Source organism: Mauremys mutica, chromosome 4 (genome assembly GCF_020497125.1).
Source record: "Mauremys mutica isolate MM-2020 ecotype Southern chromosome 4, ASM2049712v1, whole genome shotgun sequence".
Lineage (NCBI taxonomy): Eukaryota > Metazoa > Chordata > Testudines > Geoemydidae > Mauremys > Mauremys mutica.
The window spans coordinates 59086914-59101032 of NC_059075.1; the positions used below are offsets into that span (position 1 = coordinate 59086914).

At 43.6% G+C, this 14119-nt stretch overlaps 1 protein-coding gene across 6 annotated transcripts in view; it reads right to left on the bottom strand.

Annotated features, from left to right (window-relative positions):
* The window catches only part of FSIP1 (fibrous sheath interacting protein 1), a 185183-nt gene that overhangs the window by 167117 nt on the left and 3947 nt on the right, over positions 1-14119 (bottom strand). For 2 of the 6 annotated variants that reach the window (XM_045013692.1, XM_045013688.1), the window contains exon 2: positions 3224-3355. In XM_045013692.1, coding sequence (XP_044869627.1) covers positions 3224-3349 — 126 coding nt within the window. In that variant the 5' untranslated portion in view covers positions 3350-3355. Of the gene's footprint in view, positions 1-3223; positions 3356-5875; positions 5895-6869; positions 6935-10449; positions 10922-11971; positions 12182-14119 lie in introns of those variants that run through there. The other 4 variants (XM_045013691.1, XM_045013689.1, XM_045013690.1 and 1 more) reach the window with 4 other exon arrangements.

Sequence of the window (14119 nt, forward strand, 5' to 3'; positions counted from 1 at the left end):
CTGAACTGAATACTGGCACCGATTTCCACAGGCAGGCATGATTTTAACTGATATCTCACTCCTGAGGGTAACGGAGGCTGAAAGGGAACAGCACCTGCAGGCGTCCAACTGCCGACTGGGGCCATATACTGCTCGGCTGTGTGCTGCAATGATGTCTGATGACGTAATCGCTGAGTGGCATGGGAAAGCATCCTATTGCAGCAGAAGAAATCAGGCAGCCCTCCCAGAAACCTTCAGCAGAGAACTGCAGACTACCTCCAGGAAAGTTTCCTTGAGATCTCTGGAGGATTCATAGGACGTTCCAGTGCACATAAACAAACTGTTTCCTGGGGATCCCTCTGCTGAACTCCACAGGGGAATGAAAAGCAGATGGCAACTCTACTTCTAGTGGTTGTTTCACTACCTCATCTAGCATAAGTAAAAAAAAAGAGTAAATCAACATGTATGTCTTGGTACTTTGTGGGTTCCATCCCTGCAATATCAAAGGAAACTGCATACTTACCAAAAGTTCCTTTCCCTGTATCACGCTCGCCTGTCCTGGACTGCACAGGATTCAAAAACATGTCCTGTCTTGCTGCACAGCTGGATTCATTGGTCGCTTGTTCCTCATATTCCTCCTGCTCTTCACTGGTCACAGTGGGGGCCTATAACACTTCCTAACTATCCATGGGACTCTTTTGGGTGGTGGTGGGGTCTCATCCGAGGATGATATGCAGCTCTGTGTAAAAGCAGCAGGTCAATGGCTCCACACCAGGGCAATTATTAACCTCCCTTGCCTTCTGGTTTGCCAGCTGCATCTCCTTGGCTTTCATGCTGCTGCTCCCTTTTATAGCCCTCCTCCTCCATGACCCGAGCAATCTGCTCGTAGATGTCGACATTTCTATGGCTGGATTGGAGCTGTGCCTGCACCGCCTCTTCTCCTCACAGACTCAGGAGATCAAACACCTCTTGTGCACTCCAGGCAAGAGCACATCTGCAGCGTGGAACCAGCATGGTCAGCTAGGAAGTTGTCAGGTATGCTTGAGAGTCGCTATGTGAGCTCTCCAAGCTGAGCAAACATGGAATGCCATTTCAAAAATTCACAGGGCTTTAAAGGGGAGAGGCAGCTTCCTGTGTACCTGGCCACTGGGCAGCAGAATTCAAAATGGTGACCAGAATGGGGTCAAGGTAGGGCATTGTGGGACACCTCCTGGAGGCCACTAACAGTCGATGTCAATCTAAACTCTACGCCGCTTGTGGAGGTGGAATTAAGTTGGCATAGCAGGTAAGTTACATCAGCGGGAGCAAAATTTTAGTGAAGACACTAACATGGTTATGTCTATGTAAGTCAGTCTAACTCTGTTGTGTAGGCCTAACTGTAAAAGATAAAACAGGGTCACAAGAGAATTTTTCACCTCTTTGCTGTTTGAACTCTTACAGGGCCAGAGAATTTAAACTGAAGTGAGAGAACCCCCAGGATTATCCTTGTGTTTGCTCTGAATGATGTTTTGAATTGACAGATCACTACAGCTCTGTTACTCTTAGGTTTTAAACTGCAACTCATCAGTGTGCACATTAGCTTGCTTTAACCTGTAAATAACTCAAGTCTTTTTCCTACATAATAAGCCTGTAGATAGTTCATGACAGGATTGGCTACAGGCAGTGTCTTTGGTGTAAGATCTAGGGTACCAATTGATCTAAGGTAAATGACTGGTCTCTTGGGGACTGGAAGCAACCTGAATACTGTATGATTTTTGGTGAGAGCAATCACTTAATCACTAAGTCCAGCCTGCTTTGGTAGCAAGATAGACTGGAGAGCCTAAGTGGACTGTCAGTGACTTCACAGTAAGACTGTTACAATGATCCAGGAGTTCACATTTGTTACTGGGTTGGTGAAATCTAATTATAGAACATATCATCAGTTTGGAGTGTCTTCCCTGGTTCTGACACACTGTCCTGAGATAGGCACTCATGGTCGTGAGCCACTTCAGGCAGCATGCCAGCCTGTATCAAAGCAGAGCTGACAAACAAGTTTTCTGTTTGCCAGAGAAAAGATGTTTATTCTTCTCTCTGTCAGCATGTAAACTGAGCATTGTAAGTCAACACAATGGAAGCCACATTTCCATACAAAGTCAATAGGTGGAGGGATGTGAAATCAACAAGAAGGTAGCACACTGGAGAATAAACTCTGGGTACAGGCTATGAACTTTGGGGGATAGAAGGAGAAGGTAAGGAAGACATCCCTTTATCCTCCGCTTAGGAAGTAATCAAGCAGAGTGATTACATTCTGGAAAACAGGATCACAACTAACCTTGGCTGAAATGCTGCAAAGGACATTTGGGGTGAAATAGACTAACCTTCTGTCTATAGAAGTTTATTAGAAATCAAGTTATGATTTTGTTTTATACATTCCCTTTGTTTCCATTATTTTTATTCACTATTACCTGAATCTCAAATCTTTGATAATAAATGTATCATTGTTTTCACTAAAAACATATCCCAGTGCTGTGATACTATACAAAGAGATGACCCGGCGTTGAATCATTCAAGATGGTGTGTACACTGTTCCGTGGGGCCAGTAGACCTGATATTTCTGTGAGTGTTCAGCGGATAAAAGGCTGGACACTACAGGGAAATGCTGAAAAGAGGTTCAGGGACTGGGGTGCACCTATTCATAATCTGCAAGGCAAAGTAAGGGCTGACATAGCCTAGATAACTTTGTTTGGGCAGCTAACAGGCTGGTAGTGTCAAGGAGCTAATATACAATTAAGCACAAGAAAGTTTCCCTCATGCTGGAGGAAAGGGGAGGTTTTAACAAGGTGATTCACAATCCTGGGTACCCCACGAACCATCACAGACTCTGTCCCAAGTTACATCTGTGCAACCCTCCTGTTATCAATGGGGTAACAAAGGTTTAATTGAGGGAAGAATTTAGTTAACACTTTGACTAGTGATACATAAAACAGAATAGAGGGAAAAAGTAGTACAGATTTATGTAAGTCGTTAAAGCAAGCAAATATTACTCTAAATACATACAAAGAGATGACCTGTGTAGACACACTCACTCTTGAAACTAGAACTGCATTTTAAGTTACTTTCTTTCTATGATAATACTGACTAGCACTTACATATAAATTTTCATCCTTAAAGCGCTTTATAAATATTTTACCAAGGTTTATTCTTTTCATTTTATATATAGGGAAAAATAGGACACATGGAAGTTGTGACATGCCAAAGCTCATACCTTTGACAAGCATGGCTCTGGTGTTAGAACCTCCAAAGATGCACTTAGAGCTCTGCTTACAGGATGCGCTCTTGAGCTAGATGCAGGCCTTGAAATTTCATCCAAGTTTCCCCTGGTAATATCCATTGTGATCTAAAATGGACAAACAGAGAACAACAAATGCTACCACATATCAATAGTTTATATATTAAACAAAAAACCCCACAAGGCTTACGCAACAAATTAAACAAACCTAGAAGTCCTACCCCTAACAAATTATACAACCTTTATAAACAATGTATACAATACACATATGCTTAAGAAAAGTGCAAAACAAAGTTAGGTATATGGGTTATGTAGGGTCCCAGACCTAGCCAAAAATTAAGTAGGTTGGTGGCAGGCATTATAAGTGTATCTGAACAGCATGTTCAATCCCTAAAAATGTTCTCACCAAGAAGAAATACCAAAACAGACCATTTTAAACCTTGGCTCAACAAGGATAGCATCAACAAAAGAAAACAGCAAGGTTAAAGTATTTAGTGGACATATAGAATACATCGCAGTAAATGATGTGAAATGTATGCTACAGTCAAATGGCAGTGGGCAATACGATTTTCACATCAGCGTAAGGCATACCACAATATTAGTATTTAAAATCATATACACAGAACATTACATTTACACAGCATTTTACAAACACAGAAAAGCGGCAGGTATAACAGAAAGGAGAAATTTACAGTACTTATTTATTCTGATCTGCAAAGCTTTTAATCATTCAATCAATTGGCTCCCCATCCTATATTTCGGCTGCAACACTTTAAATTTACAGTCATATTAAAACATTTCATATAATTATATAGTTACATGGTGGGTTGATCTTATTTATGGAAGGATGAGCAATGAGACACACTCCAAACCCAGATAAATCTTCCTAAACCTTCAGACACTGTCCTCCCCAAATGCCTGAGATAAATGATGAGCCTTGCAAAGCATATGGAAAGTAAATCCACACAACACTTGACTATTGCAAAAACAAGGAGTTTAATCAATGGGGATATCAAATAGAAGAAACTCTGATTAAAGAGTAAGAAATTATAAGACTTAACAAGAGAATGGACAGGGGAAAAAAGAGAAGTCAAATTTAACACTGAAGTAGTGAGCCTGGGAGACAGAAAGGTGAGCAGTACATGTCATAAACTTCTGCAACTTCTCATATATATAATTTCTTCCTGTTGTGTTCTTTCAGATTTATTTTTCAAGTTAACTGTTTTAGGAAAATTATATTTATATTTTATTTCTCTTTATAGCTAAATTTCTGAGGTGGTCAAAAATTCTCAAACTTAGTCAAGAAAGGAGCATTTTGGGCCATCAGAAATTGTTTTTTCACTAAAACAAAAATTGTGTCTTATATTTTTCAGTTTCTTTCCTCCCTTTTTCAGTGACCAAATTGGAAAAAAATGGTGGGACTTGACAAAAAAAAAGAAAAGAAAGAAAAGGGGAATAAAGCTCCAAAAAACAAAATAAAAACTTTTAAAACTAAACTTCATAGATACTTTTGCAAAAGTTTTAAATCAATTCAAAACTGTTTCTTTTTAAGAAGCATGGAAAGAAAAGGACTGAAATTCCCTATATGGCTAGGTGCAAACAATTAATCCAAAGTGAGATCATAAGCCACATAACAAGATATTTGTCTAATTTGTCTAATGTCTAATTTTAGACATTTCTTTGGGTTGCTGGAAGATATGCTAATAAATGTCAGAGAGGAAATACAGAGGCGGCAATATATTTTATTGAACTAGCTTCTGATGATGAAAAAGACCAGCTCTTGCGCTACAAGGTGCTCTTCTCTTCAGGTGTGGGAAAGATACTCTTTTAAAAATGATTTTTTTTTAAAGAAGATTACCTTTCCCAGACCTAAAGAAGCTATCCATGTAGCTCAAAAGCATGTCTCTTTCACCACCAGAAGCTGGTCCAATAAAAGATATTATTTGACCCACCTGGTCACTCTCATATCCCAGACCAACACAGCTACAAAACAGCCAACAGCCACAGATGTAGTCAGACATTGCCAATCACATAGCTGAAGCATTTCTTGTGCCCTGGTTATTCCATCATGAACAGAGAATAACTTACACCCAAGAAGTCTCTTCCTTGAGACAGCCGGATGCAAATACCTGGGCCCCAGGCGTGCTTCCCTTAAAATTAATGGTGGGTGCTGCTACCAGGCGACGCTGGCCACATGGCCCCCTCCAGCGCTCTGCCCCGCTGTGTGTGGGTGCACTTGGAGCAGTGCAAACCCAGACAGCAGAATATACTTCTCCAGCCCCGCAGCATGGAGCTCATGCCCTGGGGCAACTGGTGGGATGAGTGGCCTGATTAGCTCCACTCTGGAGAATGCACCTCCCGTGGTGCCCGTCACAGGAGATGCAATGAGGGCGAGGCTCTGCAGAGGAGCCCCCTGCCCCCCCATCCACAGGTGCAAGAACTAGGGGTGCTACTGCACCCCCTGGCTCAATGTGGTTTCTATCATATATAGGATTTACAGTTTGGTTCAATGGCTCTCAGCACCCCCGCCCTGCCCTCAGCTCCGAGCCCTGTGCTGGGCAACAAACCAGAGCCCACAGCTAACGAGCCCCACAGCGTGGGCGGCCCTGACTCCGCCCCTACACTCACCCTGCGGGAGCGCAGCCAGGCTCTGCAACAATGGACTCGGCGCGGCTCCGCGCGTGCCCCGCTCCGCTCCCCTCCCCGTGCCGGCTGGCGCACCGAGCCCCTTCCCCAGCCCCGCCGCGCTCCCGTGCACAGCACATCCGGGAACGCCGTTTCCATGCCAACCAACAACTACGGTCTCCACGTCCTAGTTTATTTCTCGCGAGAACTGTAACCCCACGCTCTTTACTCCCTGCTGTCGCCTGAGAGTGGGCGGTACCATTCACGGGGAAGGGGGGGAAATCGCTGTCCGCAGCAGGCCCTACCTCTATGCACCTAGCTGAGGGAGGGTTCATCTGCCTCCCTTTGTAAGGGGCTCGTCGTGCCCCATGGTTCAGCCCTGACGCCGCACGTTCTGTCATTGAAATAAAAGCTCTGGTCTGGAAATAAGCGAGTGCTGCGAATGGGCCGGGCCCGCTCGGGCCGAGCGTAAACACAGCGCCGTCAGTCCTGCCTTTCAGGCGGGCCAGCGCCACTGGCGGCAACTGTCAGCTCCCTGCTGAAGCGAACCCCCCTCTCGCTGGCTAGAAAACCTGCACCGAGACTCACGAGAGCCTTGTCTGTTGTCCAAACTGGGAGCGTGGACAGGAATAAGTGAAATGTAAACTCCCTTTTCAAAAACCAATTTACTAATACTTGAAGCAGTAAAAGTTAACTAGGTCATGAAATAATTTTAAAACAATTTGTTAAAAATTCTTGATGAAAAACTAAAGACATTTACAGAGTCCCTTTTCATCCACTAGATGGTGCAGCAAGCTGCCCTTTGGGGGGGGGGGGAGACACATTGTATCTAAATTCCATGGGGGCCCAGGAATCGCTCGCTATAATAGGGTTTCTGGATGGGTTAAACTCTTACCAGCTTACATAGGATTGAATGTGAATGACCCTTATTTCAGAGTAGCATCTGCTAAGGCAGGGGGGAGGGTTAGTATTCCAATATTCCAAACTGTAATCTGACCTTGAGCAGTTTAACTCGATAGCTTCAGGCTTTCTACACCACCCATCCTTCATAGCTCTTTAATTGGTTCACTTCTTGACAAGTAGTTGCTGCATCCCTCAGTAAGAGTTTCCAACTGTGGCTCTTCTACCTGTCAGGAAAGTTTCTCCAGAGATACAGATGTGTGCCTATTGAATACACATATATATACTCCATGATAGGGTCTCAGTCTTATTCACTGTGTTTGCCCTCATTTTTGTAATGTCTACATCCTGTCACAACACATACTTCTAAATAATGAAGGATTCTTTCAAAATATTTTTGAATGAGTGATATTGATTACAAAGGGTGCTGGACATTTTGACCTGAAGACTGAAATCCTCTCTGTTTAGGATAACCAGCCCAGCAGTATTTCAGGGCCTCCCAAGAATTCAAAGAAATAATCTCTCTTTCTGTGTTTATTCATAGGGCAAGTACTGAACTAGCAGCAGCAGGGCAACTTTCCCCACACTAATAGATATATCAGCCCAGACCTATTAGTGGAAGAGTCATCATAACCATCCCACTCTCTGCTCAGCTTACTAACAAGGGTGCCAATCATGATGGCAGGGGGGTTTGATTATGTGGACACCTACTCATTTGGAACTAGACTAAAACCACTGAACAGTCAAATGATTATTACCTGTGGTCACAACTGTTACTTGGGATGGATCTGAACACCCTACAGAGGCAAAAAGCTTTATCTTATTACCATTCCTTCTGCCATCCAGTGCTGTCTCAACAATTGGCCCAGTTACTCATTGCCCTATGGCTCCTTTGTGGCAGCTGGGCTGGTGCCAAGGAGCCATGACAGTAGTGCAGGGGCAAGGGGGTTTGTATGCCACCTATTCAGGAATAACAAGCTTAGGGAACATTCCAGACAGGGAACATTCCAGAGCAGCATGGGGACAGACAGGGAGGCATGTTCATAGGAGCCATTACAACAGGGGCACAAAGTTGCACTGGCCTCCACAAATCCCTGAATGGAGGAGGTGCAAGCCACCTCAGAAACCAGTAGAAGGATTTATCTAACCCAATATGTCTAACATATAATGCTAATTTGTAGAAAGATGAAATCCCATAGAATCCACCATCATATGACAGTCAACAACTTCAACAGTTTTCTTCATAAGTGTCTAGTTTTTTTAGAACAAAAGCTAGGTTGAGATGATAGGAGCTGTGTGACACATTCAACTTGAATCAACCTTGCTTCAGGCTTGTGCTACATTCTTGAGCCAGCAGCAATTCATTAGACCTTGTGTGCCCATGAACTGTGTATTGACTCTGCTTGGGAACTCTTTAAATCTCTATCAGGACATCTGCAAGCACCCCGAGGCTGCTTTTCATGGTGTATCTCATGTTCAAGACATAGGGACAGGGCACTTGCTGGAGGCAATGTCCAACTGCTGCCTCTTAACTAGTTTCAGGGAGAGCACACAGCACAGGCAAGGCATATTGCCCCTAAGTGCAGGATGCCACCCACTACAGTTGGAAAAAAACCATACTGCATCTTCACACTATGCTGTTCTCAAAGGCTCACAACATTAATGTAGGTTAAAGAAAGGACTCAGAACAAAACCCCAAAGATAGAAGTGGCTGATTTTTTTTCTAAGAGGGAACTTCATATTTCAGTGAGATCAAGTTAGCACTCTCTCGCTTATACAATGTTTTAGAAACAAATGCTTTTATGGCCTCCCCCTGGATCTCCTGTGAGTTAGCCTAAATCATTAATTTCTCATTTGCCAGGGCAGGGAATGTGTACCTTGCCACAAGTATACATGAAAACCATTTTTTCAGGCCAAACACAGGTACTATTGTCAAATGAAGGATCAGTCTGCTCTAAGTGTCAGCTTTCATATTTCAGTTAGTTTGGACAAAGACCTATTTTTAAAAGGTTGATTTTAATGTAAGAAAAGCATACTTGTTTTATTCCTCTGAGAACTAAAAAAAATGTCTGCATGGACTTTGTTTCAGCTTTGAAAAATAATTCATCTTTGGGCAGAACATAGAACATTTGAGACCAAAAATGAAATATTTAAGCAAGAGCTGAGCACATGAAAAGGAGAGGTTACAATACAAAGCATATTTCAGATTTAACTATAAACACTTGCAACTAGCACCTGTTATAACCTATGTGTGTGTGTCTCTACATGTATTAGAAGTTATAATCTGTATTATAATGTAACATGCAGGAAGGACAAGCCACCTTATGCCTCTCTCTCTACAAATAGTGTAGATGTTTCATATATATTCCTAATAGTTGTATCTCACTCACTGTCAGAAATTCCCATATTACAAACTGACTGCCATCTCACAAAATCTGCTGAAATAGCAGGAGACAGCAAGCTAACATAACCCCCCTCTGAGAGTAGGCCAGGGCCAGTAACCTTGACTACATTTATTATTGCTGCTTGTCCCTTCAGAATAAGGCAGGGATTGCCACACAGCTGTCAGAGCTAACAGTTAATTGTCTTAACACTGCTGTCTCAAATCAGAGCAGATTTTATGACCTACAAGCATTGTTTATCCTTTGGGAATTTCACAAAGGAAGAGAAGTAGGTTTGCAGAGGTAGCCCTCAGGCCTGTGGTACGGAGGGTTGTCAATTTGTAAGACACCCACACATAGTACAAGAAGAAGGTGATTTATTAAGAGTCAACACAAAAGTTGTACAATATATACACATGTAAATGCTGCCTAGATGATGTGACCGTATCTTTGGAAAGACTACTCCGCTTCAGCAGCCCCATCCCTCGGACTCCCAGTACCAACATATCAGAATGTTCTGTGGAAATATAGAGCTAATGATAGAGGCCATATTCAGAGCACACCCCTTCAAAATCGGAAACAAGTCACCTGGAAGTTTTAATAGACTATGAAACCATTAACTCTTTTGGCTGTTATACTGTAGAAGCATGGTGTCATGTTGTAGTTAAAGGACTGTGACACCGGGGATATGACTCTAGACTGAATTAACCTCTCTCTATGCCTTACTTTCCCTAGCCATAAAATGAGGATAACACTTCCCTGACTCACATGGGTGTCAAGAAGTTTAATTGAGTGGTTGTCAAGCAGAAGTACATGTACTTCTGGGGTAATCAACTAATCTAGATATTTGCCTCATTTTGCATCAGGCTACATAAAAAGCACTAGTGAAGTCAGTACAAACTAAAATTTCATACAATTACTTTTTTTTTTTACCTCTCCATAATATCAGTGTTTCTCAAGCTGGGGGTGGCGACTTCCCAGGGAGGTCATGGGGTGGATTTAGTGGGGTTGCAAGTGCATGGCCAGCATCAGGGTGTGGTAAGCTGGGACCCTGCAAAGCTATGATACATGCTGAAGCCTAAGCCCCACCTTTTTCTTCCCTTTTTACATCAAACACACTTCTCAAATGCCCAGCACAAAACTAAGGCCAGCACTGGCAGCAGCCAAAACTTGCAACTAGCTCCTGTTGTAACCTACTGTATTTGTGTCTCTACATGTATTAGAAGTTACATTATAATGTGGATTATAACATGCAGGAAGGACAAAGCACCTGTGTATAACAAAAAACCACCCCACCTTGTGCCTTTCTCCCCACAAATACTGGCATTATCGAGGATCCCAGACCAGTCAGAGCTCTGAGAATGCCCATCACTTCTGTTCATCACGATGAGCACTGTTCCTTGTTGTCATTCTGTTTCACACGTGTTTGTTAAAGTTGTCCAACTATTTTGGGGGGTACATTAGATATTCACCTGCTCAGATATTTCCTAAGGGAACAGTAAGATTATCTATCTGTACAACAAACATATCGTATCTTGATATGAGAGCATGATGAACGCAGAGGTACTGATTCTGAAATTGGTGTGAATGAGGCAGGGTATAATGGGATAGAATAGGGCCAAAAATTCTCATCACACTCACATTTTTTTGTGTATCTATCGGAGATGCATCTAAATTGCCTAAGCACCATACACATAGCACTCTGGCAGTAGTGCTGGATAAACCTCATATAGTTCAAAGTTTAAAATTAATCCAGATAAATATCCAAAACGTGGCTGCTTCTCTGAAACCAATCTGGATTATATAACCCTCTTATTCCTACAAAATTAGGCTTGAAAGCTCTTTAAAACAGGATTTTCTGAGGATTCTTCTTCATCTAGTTCCTCACTTTCAAGGTTCAGTACATCACAGTTCCTCCAGCCATCCCTCTCACTGTGCACAATGTTCCATTCCCTCCTGATGTCCTTATTTGTACCCTTCTCTCTCTAGTGTTAACAACTTCTTCTGTACCTGTGAACCTCTCTGCTTGGAACTGCCTCTCTTTCCTTGGGTATCCAATTATCAGAAGATCTCAGCACCTGCAGCTCCCACTGAAGCTGGAGATTGTAATTGCTCAGCAGTCTCTGAGGGCCACATCCTCAGAAGAATAGCAGTGAAAGTTAGGAACCTAAATAACTTGGTGGGTACCTAAGTGATTCCCCCACCCCGTTTCTTTTTTTAATTCAAATCTCTACTCACAATACTTATCCTATACAGTCATTGACCATTAAGCTATTGGGGGGGTGGGTCGGGGGGAAACCTGCATTATTTGACATTTGTATCATCAACTTCTGTATAATATGCTAGATCAATATTATCTGTCAGATTTAAATAATAAACTCCTCAGTGGCAAGGACTGTGTGATTCAGTAATGGCTTGTAATGCACGGAAACAGCAATGACCCCACAAGTACCTTCTTTTGAGAGTGTCTAGTCCTTCCTTATTATCCCCATGGCTGGGTTCCCCTCATATAGGAATCATTTTTCCAACATGCCTTTCTGGGAAATATGCCCTTTAAAGAGGGCAGAGCCAAGCAGCTATAGATCTGAAGTGGCCATTTTGCAAATGGACTCTGCTTGTTGTATCTCCCTCTCTTTCTACCAGTAGGGTCTATGGCAGTGGTTCTCAACCTTTTTTCTTCGTGGACCACTTGAAAATTGCTGAGAGTCTCAGCAGCCCACTTAATGATCTTTCCAAATGTTGTTTGTACCATTAGCTAACTATTTTTTATTCCACAAATAAAAGCACAAAACTCATATTTTAATATCAGTAGTCTTACCTCTCTAATGCGATGGATGTGCCCTCTCCCCCCCGCCGCAGCAGCCCGTGAGCTGGGGCTGGGAATGAGGGGGTTCTCTGCCCCACCACACCAATCACAGAGCTGGGGCTGGGAAGGAGGGCCCTCTATCCCCAGCAGCCGTAGCCCTGGAGCTGGGGAAAGTTGCCTCTTTCTCTGGCCACCACAGCCCTGGACATCCCAAATTCTTCCCACCTACCCTCTATTTCCCCTAAGGCCACCACCTCACCTTACATATACATCTAATTAGTGGAGCCACGCCTGCACAGCTCCACTAATTAGGTGGGTGGCCCTTCATTCTCTCATGTGTGGCCACCCAGGTGTGCACCTTAGAGGGAACTATCCACAGACAACCTGAATGGAGTTCGCGGACCACAGTTGAGAACTTTTGGTCTATTGTGTTTTGCTCTTCTTCCTGCTGAGGAGACAGCATATGCTCAGTCTCTTTTTTCATGTATGTACAGTGCTGAGTTCACCTCTAGCACTCAATAAATAATACATTTATTAAGCTGTGATCATTTTAGAGGACAATATGATAAATTCTTGCCCAGTATTGCTAACTCACATGTTCAAAATCCTGAGTTGCCCCCCCCCAATCATCAGCTTTTTAAAGCATTTTAAACTTTGGGGGTTTTCCTTTGCCCTCTGGTTTCTGAGCCCTTCAGATACACTCATGGCATATTTTCAAGTTTTCCTCTACAATCATGAGGGCCAGAAACATAGGGTTTTTTTAAATGAAATCTGAGATTCTCACACAATAACAGGAGCTGGGGATTCAAACCAACACACCAAATATTATGAGACTGACAGTAAAATCATAAGATTTGGCAGCACGGCTGTCCTGACTTATACCCCATGCAACTCCTCTGAGCGTGGTTATGTTGCATGGGCTGTAAATCAGGGAACAACTGGATTCACGCTAAAGAAAATGACAGCGCTTTTGTAAAGGTCATGAAATCTCCTTCATGTTAGTAACACAGCAGATGGTGTTTATGGTTTAAACAACACTATAAATATAAAAGCTAAAACAGATGCAGTTTTCATTTTGCCTTTCTGAGAATGGGTAAATTTTGTTCCATAAAAGACACCAGAAACTCTGTATCCTGAAAGGGGGAGGCAGAAATTTAATTAGAGAAAACTTGTGTGTAGAGAGGACATAGAAGGCAAGAACACTCTAAGATGTGCTCTTCATGTGAAATGATAGGTTAGATCATGATTAGGGCACATTCATACAAGCCCCCTTGATACATTCATAATACAGTTTCCATGGCAACAGAATTCATTTACCTTTCTTTTCCTAAACCAATCAAGAAGCAGCACAAATTAGGGAAAATGCCATGGAAAACTTGCTCCCATTAATATCACTTTAATTTGCACTCCTCCACTGAACCCAGTTTTAGTTCATGTCAGATTTTGTTTCAGCAAAACTGAAACACTAATTTCATCTGCTTTAGAACAGACTAGATGGCAAAATATCAATAGCATTTTTTAACTCTCCGGATCATTTATCTTCTGAACATTCTTTGTATTCCCACCAAAGAGAATCAGAGCCACCCAGAGGATTCCGGGGCCTGGGGTCTTGGGCGGCGGGGGGCCCCCGCTTCGGTGGTAAGTCGGCGGCGGGGGGGTCCTTCCGTTCCGGGACCCGCCGCCAAAATGCCCCAAAGACCCACGGCGGGGACCCCCCGCCGCCCAATTACCGCCGAAGATCCGGCTGCACTCCGGCAGCGGGTCCCGCTTCGGCGGTAATTCGGTGGCGGGGGGGGGGGGTCCTTCTGTCCTGGAGAGGAAGGACCCCCCACCAGCGAAGACCAGGAGCGAAGAAGCTCCGGGGCCGCGAGCCCAGGCCCACAAGAGTTTTCTGGGGCCCCCCAGAGTGAGTTAAGGACCCTGCTCCAGGGGCCCTGAAAAACTCTCGTGGGGGCCCCTGCTGGCCCAGGGCCTGGGGCAAATTGCCCCACTTGCCCCCCCCCTCCCCCCCGGGCGGCCCTGAAGAGAATCTTCTCCTGCCATCAGGCAAAATTATTAGGGTAGATGGTAGCAATGGAGGTGCCCTGTGACAAAGTGAACTCCACTTCCTGGCCAGTTCAGACAGTTTTGCAGTCATAAACACACACCAGGCATTTATTT